The sequence below is a fragment of the Crocodylus siamensis genome, chromosome 8 (genome assembly GCF_052110815.1).
Source record: "Crocodylus siamensis isolate JL-2025a chromosome 8, ASM5211081v1, whole genome shotgun sequence".
Taxonomy (NCBI): Eukaryota; Metazoa; Chordata; order Crocodylia; family Crocodylidae; genus Crocodylus; species Crocodylus siamensis.
In genome coordinates this window covers 15654421-15666755 of record NC_143402.1, presented here as the reverse complement: position 1 = coordinate 15666755, position 12335 = coordinate 15654421, and the positions used below count along the sequence as shown (strand labels likewise).

General features: G+C 41.3%; 1 protein-coding gene across 2 annotated transcripts in view; it reads right to left on the bottom strand.

Annotated features, from left to right (window-relative positions):
- Positions 1-12335, bottom strand: part of TMEM164 (transmembrane protein 164) — a 101554-nt gene that overhangs the window by 49128 nt on the left and 40091 nt on the right. For both annotated transcript variants that reach the window (XR_016443990.1, XM_090061404.1), the window contains exon 2: positions 1162-1211. Coding sequence is in view for 1 of the 2 variants with exons in the window: in XM_090061404.1 (XP_089917530.1) it covers positions 1162-1211 (50 nt within the window). In the remaining variant the exon portion in view is untranslated. The remainder of the gene's footprint in view (positions 1-1161; positions 1212-12335) is intronic.

The following is a 12335-nucleotide window of genomic DNA, read 5'->3' as shown; positions in this document are numbered from 1 at the left end:
TTAAAGGAAGAGCGAGTTATGTTTTACCTAATGAAAATGTCTACAGCAAGCTGTACCATATGCCTCAACAAAGGCTTATTCAGCAAGCCAGAGGCAGAGCTGGGAATGAAATAAAGGTGTGCTGAAGACTTACTCACTAAGCAACACTGCCTCCTTCATACAGAAGCAGAGTGAATGGTTATGTTTCAGGCCTTCGAAAAGCTGCACCTGTCCTTTTACATGCCAGTTACTGGGGAGCTGCAGATGGACACCAAGATAATACCTTCCAAACTGTCACCTTTCTTAATGCTTATCATCGTCACTTGCTCTGGGCTTACAGAGAAACATTGGTAAAGATGTAAACTGTCCGACTTCCCTGAGATTCTAAATAAAAAAGACCTGCTATGTCATCTTGCTCATCTCTTTTTTATTTTTGCAATTCAAGAACTGTCCCGCAATGGTTTTAGAGCACTTGGTCCAATCCAATTTACATTACAAGGCTCCCGCCAATTTGCCTATTACAGAAGGAAAAGACCCAAAAATATTAACAGTGCTGTCAATCTCCTCTAATCCTTTGTTACTGCAGGAAATATTTTGTATTTGTACTGCCTTGCAAGCTAAGGCCAATAAGCCATGCTTTTAAGAAAGAAAAGCTTTAAATATCTATCAATCCATTTCAGCAATTTGGTGTAGCTATTTAATTTTAGCTTCATCTCTCTGGCTTTTAGAATGCTGCATTAATCCTAGAGAGCTAGCAGTATTGACATCCTCTGAAACCTAGTTAGTAAGCTAGAAAAAAAAAAAAAGATTAGGGGAGATGATCAAAGGGTACAAGGCATGTGATACAGATTACACTAGCCTAGAATTTAATCAGCACAAGAATATCTACATCCACCACTGCATTTGCTGAATCCATACGTGTTTTTGGTGAGTTCAAACAGAGACCGCTACCAACACACACACACAAAATTCAAGCAGGTGACAAACCCCTATTTAAGCCATGAATATTTTCAAACTGCTGTCCATTTTTCAGTCCATCTCGTCTCTCCTTCCAGGCTACAGAACATTACATGAGGAACCCAGATGATTTATTTTAATATATGGCTGAGGTCATAAAATGTTAGGAACTAAATACATTATACAAATGAATAGAAATGCAGGAAGGAAGCAAACAGATATTACCTGAAGAGAACCATTGCAAGCCGACAAGGAGGACAGGCAAGGAGAAAAATCTGAAAGAGTAAAACAAAAAGTTAGTACTATAGTTAAGTTATTTTTCTACACACTTTTTTCCTGCTCTCCCAGGAAGCTTCAGTAAAAGTTAATTAGTACAGGAAGACCTGCATCTACCACTGAGTTTGCTGAAGGACTGTTTTAGATTACAGCAAAACTTTGCAGTAGAAAAAGGCTGAGCAGCATGAACAAACCATAGGTTTCATATCACCCATGCAGAGATTTGAGCAGGAGCACCCTCTACAACTGAACTTCCCTCAAGCCCACGCAGCTTAAGTCTGAGGTCTCAACATACCTGTAGAGCCTTGTATTATTAAAACAGCACAAGAGCTCATGTCAAAGCAGATAACTACATCAACTAATTCAATCATAGTAGCTCCCAACAACCCCAGCAAAGCTCAGCACCATCTTGGGCTAAATACGTTACACATTCCCATGCATTTACAATGGCAAGCTCTACTTCAGCAGTGTAAGATCAAGCTCTTGAAGATCTAAGGTATCAAGGTTGCCCTTAACAGCTTGCCAAGGCTTACTAAATATGGTTACCTTAACATTTTCACTATGGATAACCTTCATTACCAGTCACCTTTAGGCATGCCAACTGGCTTGTCTAACTGCCCTTCCAAAGCCCTCGTATGAAATACAGCAGTAATTAGTTATTCATCACACAAGGCCAAAAGGTAATGTAATGCTCCTGGCACAGTATGTGGTTGGATCTGCTGTTGGGCCACACACGTACCAAACAAGATCTAGTTTGGATCTCTATGTAATGTAGAGATTGAACAGAGATGCTATCCCTTACAACTGTGAGGGACTAAATAAAAATCCTCTAGTGTTCAAACCTCTTAATTCCAACTGGTCAGGTCTCTGAAGCAATACATCTTAAGCAGAATGCAAAATGAACACTTACACAAGCGTTGAGAAAACGCCTACACTGCCACTGCCTACAGCTGGCTACTGTAATAAACATGTATTATAAAAGCCTGGGACAGATCTTTAAAATAAATAAAAATAAAACTTCAGCTTTATTACCGTGACCTACTGGAAAGGGTACACAAAGTGTCGGGGGAAATAAGAGCGTGCTTTCTATTTATTTAAAAGTAAGCCTGTCTCTACCACCTCTGCCTCCAAAAAGATGCCAAGTCTATTCAAACAAAATGTACTTCTCTCCTCTGGTGCAGGACATGCATTGTAGATGGACCTGACTGATGTTCAACTTAATTACTACCAGACCATGCTAGTGCTAAAGGAACAGCAACAGCAGAAATATTAAAGTTGGTCCTTGCTTTAACTCTAAAGGACTCTTATCCTTGGTTCTGTGCACACAATTTGCAGAACAAATATTTTGATTCTAGTACTTCTTAATATGGTTATTTACATGCGGCTAGATAAACAAACTAGAGGTGCACCAATATATCGGTTGCATAATGGATTACCACCAATAAAAGCAAAAATTACATTATTGGCTATTGGGTTTTTTTTGGCCATTGCAATCAATAATCTTCTCCAGTAAATATAATCAAATTATGCTTTCTGGCCAGGGCCTCCAGATGCCTGGGTTCCCCCAGGAAATGGTGGGGTTTCCCTTGCAGGCAGACAGCATTCTAGCCTGCAAGGAGTCCTTGCATGGGGCTGCTGGGAGCCAGATGCAAGGGGCGCCGCACACATGTGCACGGCCACACGCAAGCACGTGGCCAGGAAGACAGCCGGGCAGCATGGAGAATAGCTCCCTGCAAGCAAGCCTATGGAGGGAAAGAGGCGTCAGGAGGGGCCCCCATGGTGAGGGAGGAAGTGGGGCAGGGGCTGGGGGCACTAGCCAGCCAAGGCAGTGTATGGGACCCAGGGCCAGGGTGAGAAGCAGAACGGACACACGGGGAGCTCATCCAAAGAGTACAGGGCGGGGTGGCTCCCCACCACTGCGCACTCCCACCCCCCCAGATTTGTGTACAGGGTGGATGTGGGATGCTTGCTGTGGGCTCAGGGCTCTCTGCTTTGCTGCCTTTCCCTTGGAAGCCCCTTGCCAGCCACATGCCCCCTGCCCACCTGGCAGCAGTGAGGGTGCCAAGTTGTGCCTCCTGCTGCCAGGTGGGTAAGGGATGAACAGTCGGAGCAGGCCTCCCAGGGAAAAGGCAGCAGGGCAGAGAGCCCCAAACCTACAGCGGGCAGCCTGCATCTGCCCTCACCCTGATCTGCTCTGCTCTGCTCAAAAGCATCCCTGTTCTTAAAAATGGTGGCAGCGACATTTGAACTAAAGCTTATTTGACAAACTTTAGTTCAAGCACCCCCACCACCATTTTTAAGTACCAGAACACTGCTGGAGCATGCCACAGAAAAAAGGGTTATGTCAGTAGATTTTAAAGTACTGACAAACTTTTTTGGTGAGCTCCAACAGCCTCCAGCAACACATTAACCAAATCGGTTACAAATTGGTAATGGCCAATATGGCTCTTTAATAATCAGCTATCAGTATCGGCCATGAAAATCTTTATCGATGCACCCCTAAAATAAAGCTAGGTACTTACTACTTAAATGAAATATAGCCATTACCATGTGCATCTGCAAAATATCCATCTCCTCTCCCCCTCCACAACCCCTGGACAAGTGATCAGGCAGAACTATAGTTGCTAAAGAGTAAGAAAAGGTACCAATTAAATTCAACTGAAAGCACCAAGACATGTTCTTTTTGAGAGACCTCTGAATCAATAAGGACTTTTTACAGGACTTATATTAAAAATAACAAGTCTTGTAGTTTTTTAAGGCCTGGATTAATAAGCAAAAGTGAATGCAATAGATGACTGGGAATAGCCCTCTAACTGATGCTTTGTATACAGAGGCAAAAAAGGAGTTGCACATCTCAGGCAAGATTTTTCATCGTATCTGTCGTATCACACACAGCCCTGCAAAGTTCAAATATGTTCACCCTAGACAAGAAATGGAGATTCCGTAATGGATTACAGTTCACAGATCGTTTTAGCGGTTACATAATAAACTGTCCACACCACAAAGCTACCGCTCAGAATAAACAGGATAAATAGTATAACTTTAAAGCTAGCTATGTGGGCTTCAAAAAAAAAAAAAAAATCTCTTAGGGCAACAGACTAGAAAACTGGGATTTCAACTTGAAAGTACATCTAACACTTGACGTAAAGAAGACCTTTATCAGATGGCAGGTGTAGATCTCTTTTTTTCTGATGACCATCTAAGTAGGAAGTAGCATTATATGCAAATAAAATGCTGAACTGAAAAAAATCTTTGGAGCATTCAAAATCCAGACTCAAACCTGAACCTTGCACTTTAGTTACAATAAGGGATGCTCCCCAAAGGGCTTGGGCGTTTGAGAAGTTTTCTTTTAATATGATAGTTTGTGGCTGAGAAATTCTAGATCTTCTGACAAAGTTTTTATACCACTCGACTAAGTTCTATCTTGTGTTAAAGACTCATAAATGTTAGGGGCTGGAGGGGACTTCACGAGGTCATCGGGACCCCCCGTACTTGGCCAGGAAAGACTGCTGGGGTTATCTGATGTGCGCATCAAGGTGTTTTTTTAAAGCCCTCCATGGTAGGTGAATGTACCAGACCCTAGTCACTTGAATCGTAAAGAAGTTTCTCCTCACATCCAATCTGAAGCGATCTTCAAGCAGTTTGTGTCCATTGTTTCTTGTCTTCCCCTGGGGTGCTTTGGTGACCAGATGCTCCCCCAGGCCCTGATAAAAGCCCCTTATATTTTTTATAGGCCACCGCCAAGTCCCCTCTAAGTCGTCTTTTCTCCAAGCTGAACAGTCCGATCTTTCAGCCTCTCCTTATATGACCTGCTCTCCAGACCTCTAATCATGTGTGTGGCCCCTCCTTTGGATTCTCTCAAGCTTCTCCACATCCTTCCTGAAGTGCAGCACCCAGAATTGGATGCAGTACTCCAGCTGCAGTCTCAAGAAGGCCAAGTAGAGCAGGAGGATGACATCCTTAGTCTTGCTTGAGATAAATCGGTAAATGCATAACTATTTGGTTCGTTCTGCCAGCTACAACATTACAATGGTGGCTCATGTTTATTCTGTGGTCTATCACGACCCCAGGTCTCTCTCACTTGTGGTGCTGGCAAGCGTAGCACCGCCGGGCCTGTAAGTGTGTTGCAGATTATTTCTCCCCAGATGGACCACTTTACATTTCTCAGTGTTAAACATAATCAAGTTTTGATCTGCCCACCTTGCAAGCTGTCTAGGTGAACTTGTATCCCCAGCCTGTCCTCAAGCGGGACCACACCCCCCAGTAATTTGGTGTCGTCCACAAACTTTGCCAGTATGCTTCTAACACCTGAATCCAAATCATGATGAACATGTTGAAAAGCACTAGTCCGAGTACTGAACCCAGAGCGATGCCAACTGGTCATCCTCTACCACACTGACTCAGTTTCACACACCACGCAGCAGCCTCACTGGCACTCTCAGAAGAAATTTCCAGGAGTCCAGGTAAGGCCAAAAATTAAAACTGGTTATAAAGACCACAGTATGTGTCACTAAAGTTCAAGTGCACACACATACAGCTATGCAGTTGAGTTGACATGGCAAATCTACAAATATTGAGCTTTCTACATTAACATCCTGAAAGTGTTGTCTTTGGTGCCTTTCCCCACGCACAATACAGAGTTAAGTTTTTTTCACACTGTTTTTAAAATGGGCGTCACCAGCTGTTTCCTAATACATTTATCTTGAACATTTAAAAAAAAAAAAAAATCAATGCAAATGGAAACGTTAAGGAGTGGAAAACACACTGCATTAGAAACTTAGGGCATTTATACACATGCTCTGGGAGTGCAGGGTGAGCTGCTCTAATTAAAGCACTTGGAGCATCATGCGCATCAGTGTCCTCGTGCTGAAAAATGGCAACGGGGTGCTTTAACTAAAAATCAGAGCAAGCCATTTTTCAGTGCAAGGACACTGATACACACAATGCTGGCGTCTGCTAGAGTGTGGTAATTACCACGTTCCAGCAGACTCAATTGAGTCTGCTCTGACGCACTGTAAATACAGAGCATTGGAGGAGCCGTGTATAGGTGCCCTAAGTGTCACCAAACTGCTTTATCTGTAAGAAGGGGGGAGGGGGAAGGGAGAGAGTGTGTGAGAAAGAAGGTAGGATTTAACCTCCAGAGCACATTAGCCATTTGCACCATGTAAAAACATGGCCTTGAACAAGATACCTGATGAGAGAAAACAACCTTGAAGAAACAAAAGTCTTAAGTCTAATGTGTCAACGTGACAAATTGTAAAAATATTCAGAGTTTTTTAATTTATAACCCAGTACCAAGTTAGTGCCTCAGGCTTCTGGAAGTGAGACAGCAGGCTCAACGCCACCAGCAACCTGCCAGAGAACTGAGGCACGTTCTGACCTACATCTGACATGTCTTGAAAAAGCTCCAGGGAGACAGGCTGGAAGCAGCCATTTGGAGTAAGGTAGTTACACCCTGACCATACTATTAATGTATAAAGATTTAGTTAGGGATTATACCAGCTACACCAGGGTAGCCAACCTGTGGCACAGGTGCCAGAAGTGACATAGGCAGCCTTTGTGTGTGTGACATGGGACAGATCAGGGAAGGGGCAGGCAGCACATCAGTAGACCGGACATGAAAGAGAAAAGCAAAGCAAAGCACAACCCAAAGACAGCCAAGAATATACTTGCATGATCAGTATAGAACCAGGAATGCGCAATCCACGCCCTTTTGTTAATATGGACATCACCCCATACACTCCTACCTCTGCTTGGGGACTGTGATCAGTGTAGCTTTAAGAGCCATCAAGGTTACCCCAAAAGTACAGTTTTTTAAGCAGCACTCAATATTTTCTCATGGCGAGTGTTATCACAGCAACGTAAGTCACACATTTACAGCACATGCTTGGCTAAGAAAGCAGAATAGCCAATCACTTATGGAAAAAACAGAAAAAGCATGACAGAAAAAGGGAGGGAGAATAAAATTTACATAAGAATGTGTCAGAAACACTTCAATCTATATTGTTCACGCAATAATCCAGATAGTTCTATTCAATTTGCTCCATATCTAAACGTACGTAAACCAAATGTAAAGATACATGCCACATTATAGCCCAAATCATGATTTTTAAGGAAGGTTTTCACTCCCTGAAAGGCAAGCGGTAAGTGCTGACAGAAATTTCTCTTACCAGCTTCAAAACAACATAAGGCTAAGTCAAGAAGCCTGTGGTGGAAACGTTCTAACTTTTGATCTTTACTCTATGTGCCCTTATGTAGGTTGATTTCTAACCCCATTAGTTCCATTTAAAGTTTTTATTTGAATGGATGGCCTCAATGGCAGAAATTTATTTTTGCAAATCTAGGCACACTGGCTGCTTACAGACATGAAAAAAAAACCCACAACAAAACAAAACAGCCCTTAACTTTCAGCTTGGCACGCTCCCATGCTGAGTGCCACACATGCCCAGAACAGGCATTGTGCTAGTTTGACCCAGCTCGCCCAACATCTGTATAGACTGCACGCTTCAGCGGTGTTTTTATCCAATAGCTCAGGGGTAGTCAGCCAGGGGTACCTGTAGAAATAGGGGTACTTGGGAAGTGCGCCACCATGCGCCACTGCCCAAGTTCCCCCACCTCACATCCGGCTGGCCGTCAGCACTCCTTGCTTGTCGACCAGCTGCTGGGTACAGTCCAGGAGGGGTACACTCCTTAAAAAAGGTTGAAAAAATGCCTGTAATCATGCCAAAAAGCCAACCCAATCACCCAATCTATACAGATACTGGGAAGCCGGGTCAAACTAACGCACCTCCTTTTCCAGTAAAATGCTGTTTGCGGGGGCTTTTCACGTCCGTCAGTGCCCATTATGATCTTTATCCTATGCACAGCACCTTTAAATGGGCAGCAGTTTGACCCAAGGCAGCTGCCACCTGTGAAGTAAAGTTCATGTCTTAGAGGGACACAAATTGTGCTCGCACAATGGAGTTCCACCCCGCTGCCATTTTTGGAAGCGATCATCAAAACAAAACATACTAACTGGACCAGCCATTTCTTTTTCTGATACAGGCTGCAGAGAACTCCAATTACTTAACAGTATATGAAACACCACCACCTTTTTTGTATGTTGGCTGAGTTTCACCAGTGAGACTAAGTAGTAGCATTACTGAAACATCTCAGTCACTCTCACAATTACGAAGATTGATCTGGCCATACAACTGTAATAGACAATACATCCATTGCCCTAGAGACAGGCCAGAAAATATTTTTTTTTTAAGTAAATACAAAGCACATGATCCTGGCTGCTCATTTGCAGGCCAGCTTTTCAGCAGGAGACAGAGCTGCAGGGCTTCAGGGGGTTACAGAGGCCTTTTGTACTTTTAGTTCTGCAATTCTCTGTTGTGACTGGCCTTTCAGAGCAATGTGCATATAAGCTGCATTTCTGGAGACAAGAGAAGGGATTTAGCTAGAATCCTCACTATTAATATTTTAAAATAATAGATGTAAAACATATGCTCAAATGCTTTCAGAAGCCTCCCATCTTAACATATTTCTACAGTATCTTTTCTCTAAGCAGCCAAAACCTTCTTGGGAAAAGGTGGAATACAGGCAGCCATGATCACCTGATGTATGGAGGTTACAATTTTAGGTATCCTGAGTTAGATTTTAACAGCATGGAACTCGGTTTGCAATCTGCTCCATCTTCTGAAAACACCTAGCTCTCTGAGTATGCTCAAAGGCTCACACACACAAGTACTCCCATATGCACTGCCTTACTAATATTACAGCTCACTAGCCACACTAGCAACTTGATGCCTATCCTTACAGCAGGAAAGTGCTCTGCCGTATGGCTGGGTAAACTGAGATACAGATTGAATTTCCTGCTCAGTCTCCTGCTAAGTCTACAACACAGCTGTAAAGCTGCACTCCAGATTTTCTATTCTAACCACTGCAGCTCAGCTCATCAAAAATGGGATAAAAAGGGGAGACAAGCACCAGTACTAGCTAAAACATTCCAAGAGGCTAGTGTCAATAAGGTAATATATATTTTAATGTGTTAAAATGGGCTAGCCAGCCCCAAACTTCATACATATTCTGTGCAGTGTCTTGTCCACAGTAGGCTTTCAAGACACTGACTCTTATCTCAGGCTACACTACGCCTAAAGTAACTTCTATATTTCTAAGATGGCCAAAAATCTCTCTCTATGTCTTCTTTTCGGGCATGGGATTAAAGGAAATAAAGTATTGCTGTTTTCTTATCCCAAAATATTGAAGGCAACACTTATGCAGCTATAACCCAGACTTTCTGTACGTATTAACAACAAAAAGTTTGCTGCATCAAGGTGGTTTTCAGGAAGGAAAAGCAACTTAAGTAGCACTAAACCAAAACCCCAGAATCACGACAAATCTTTGTGCCGCAGGCAAAAGAAACAGAAATACTAGAAATACTGTACATCTTCAGAATACATGGGAATAGGACCTTGGGCACTTTGCTCCTTTATCAGATGGCAGTTATAGGCGTCTTATCCTCTCATTTGTTCATCTAGGAAGAATCAGTATTACATAATTTTAATTAGAAAAATAATTTTAAAACATTTATTTTTCCCTAAAAACACCTACTTTAAGCCTCTAGTTACTATATCTGGGTCTCTCCCAGTCTTTCACAGGTGACTGCAATGGTGAGCACTAGAAACAATCTGGTTAAACAAAGCAGAGTTCTTTTGGTTGCGAGTCATACTAAAACAAGTGCTTAGAAGGACCAGAATTCCTCTCTGGAAGAGCATAAAGTCAAAGCCATTTCAAACCATAATGCTTAATTAAGACAGAAAAAAGGTAACTCTGGAATGATTCTGTTGACCCTCTCATGCATCTCTTCCAGACAACCAGTGCAGCACACAAGTACAGTTTTGGGGTTAGGAATATAATTCAACTCTGGTCTTAAGGGGACAGAGCTGTATGTTGAGAGGGCTGAGACATTAATCTTTCCATCTGCTACCACACAAGGCTTTAGTAGATACCAAGGAAATTCTTTATCTATTTTCAGCTAAAAAGCTAACAAACAGCACAAAGCCAGAGGAGGAAAGTCTATGGAAGGTCTCTCCAACTGTACAGATCCAAGAGAAGGCTGGCAACCAAGATAAGTCACAGTTGCTCCGCAGCAGCACATGATTCCTGAGAAGGCTCCTGGCAAAGTCTTTCATGCTTGCCTGTCCTTCCATGGCCAATTTTACCCTTCCCTCCTCCCAAGCAAAGGGAATTAGCTGATATAGGAAGACAGGTTTTGCTATTCCTATAGTAACACACAGCAGGGGGTACACAACAGAGCTGCAAATGATATTTTCAATCCTCCACCTCCAAAAACCCTCAAAGAGCAGTTTTTCCCAAAGTATGCTTACCCTATTTGTGATTTTCTTGGGCAGGAACAATGGGGCAGCAAGATGTGGATGTCACAAAATATTACATTTGCTGTTTAAAACTCCAGTCAGTTCCTTTCTTTTTTTTAACCACTAAAGGGTGATACAGCTACTCTAGTTGCTCAGCTCAAAAGAATTGCTTTGATTAATCAGGATCTGGGGATGCATATTTTTAAAGTCACGTTTAAATACCATAGGCTAACAAAGCAAATCAACTCTTAAGTAAAAAACAGACTCTGTATACTGTTTTGTATACAAAGCTGATGCTTTAAGATGATAAATAGGCACCTAAAAAAACCCCAAGTCTGTAGGAACATTATTATTATTATTGATACAATAGTTTAAATGCACAGATCAAATCCAGCAGCAAGTTAAGCAAGCCTCAAAACTGAGAGCCTCGATAAGGAAAATACAACACCACAACAAAGGAAACGGGGAAGGGCAGCAGTGCTATGTAAAAAAAAAAAACCACCACCACCTATTATAAACTCCTGACATAAAGCTGATCAAAACAAAGAAAAGCAAAACAAAAAAGTCATAAGACTGGCTACTCACCCTGCCTTAACTATTACCTCCCCTGGTATATTTTTATATTGTAAATAATGGTAAAGAAATAAGAGCTGGCTGGGTGAACAAAAATGTATTTGATTAAATTTCTTTGTCTCCCCCATTCAGGAACTGCTCACAAAGAACCAAATTTCAATGAGACTAATTAGCATTTATTCATCTTTTTTTTCCAACAAATCATTTTTGGTCTCTAAAGCCTTTGATTGAAATATTCAAAGTTTTGGCTGGGTGTTACATGAGTAAAATGATACTGTCTTTTTCCAATTGAATGGAATTAATTAAGGGTGTAAACTTCTATTAAAGAGTGTAAAAAATGAATTTGCATGGTTTGTTAGTTATGCAATTCAAAATTCATTTCCAGAAAATATTTAAGTTTAAATGTTGCTGTCATGATTATTCATGCCAATTAAGCTTGTTTTCTGGAATACTTAATGAAACATAGCCAAAAGTAAACTCATTTATAATTTTGCATGAATACAAAATGGAAAGAATGACTGCACAGAACACTTAGTTCTTCTGTTAACTGCCCAGTAATTTAGTCTTTATGCCAGTTTCTTTCTGAAGCTATGATAACTCCCTTAACACTAATTTGCATTACTTATACTTTAAGTTTAAGGCACTATTTGTGCTTAGACTGCCGCATGACATTTTACACAACAGAAATATTTCCATTATTTGGTTTTCCAGTCCAAGGGAAAATAGTTTAATCTTCTGCCATGTCTGCAAATCCAACATCAGCAAGGTGCAAGACATTAAAGAGTGAAACTAGCTAGACTTTGAAACTGACTATTCTTATTAACCAGAGATAAAGATATAAAGGTAGAGATAAAGGTAAAGAGTACTGAACAATTAGATTTTAATATCTTTCCCTATTTAATATTTAATGTATTAAACATGCTGTTAAACATGATAGTGCCTTTTAAAGTCTTGTGCATGGCGCTTTTTTTTGGTGCAGAGGAGATGACAAACAACATTACATGAACTGGCCTTAGTAAGAAAAAACTAATAATTTCAGTATGTGAAGATTGTAAAGGAGCAGCAGCATTAATCATTATATTTGGAAACTTACCTTTGTCCTGTTACCAGGTTATTAATTAATACTTTTCTAACAGCCTATTTTAAGAGTCTTGCTAGGTTTAAAAATATGCTTGTGAGTGCATTTAATGG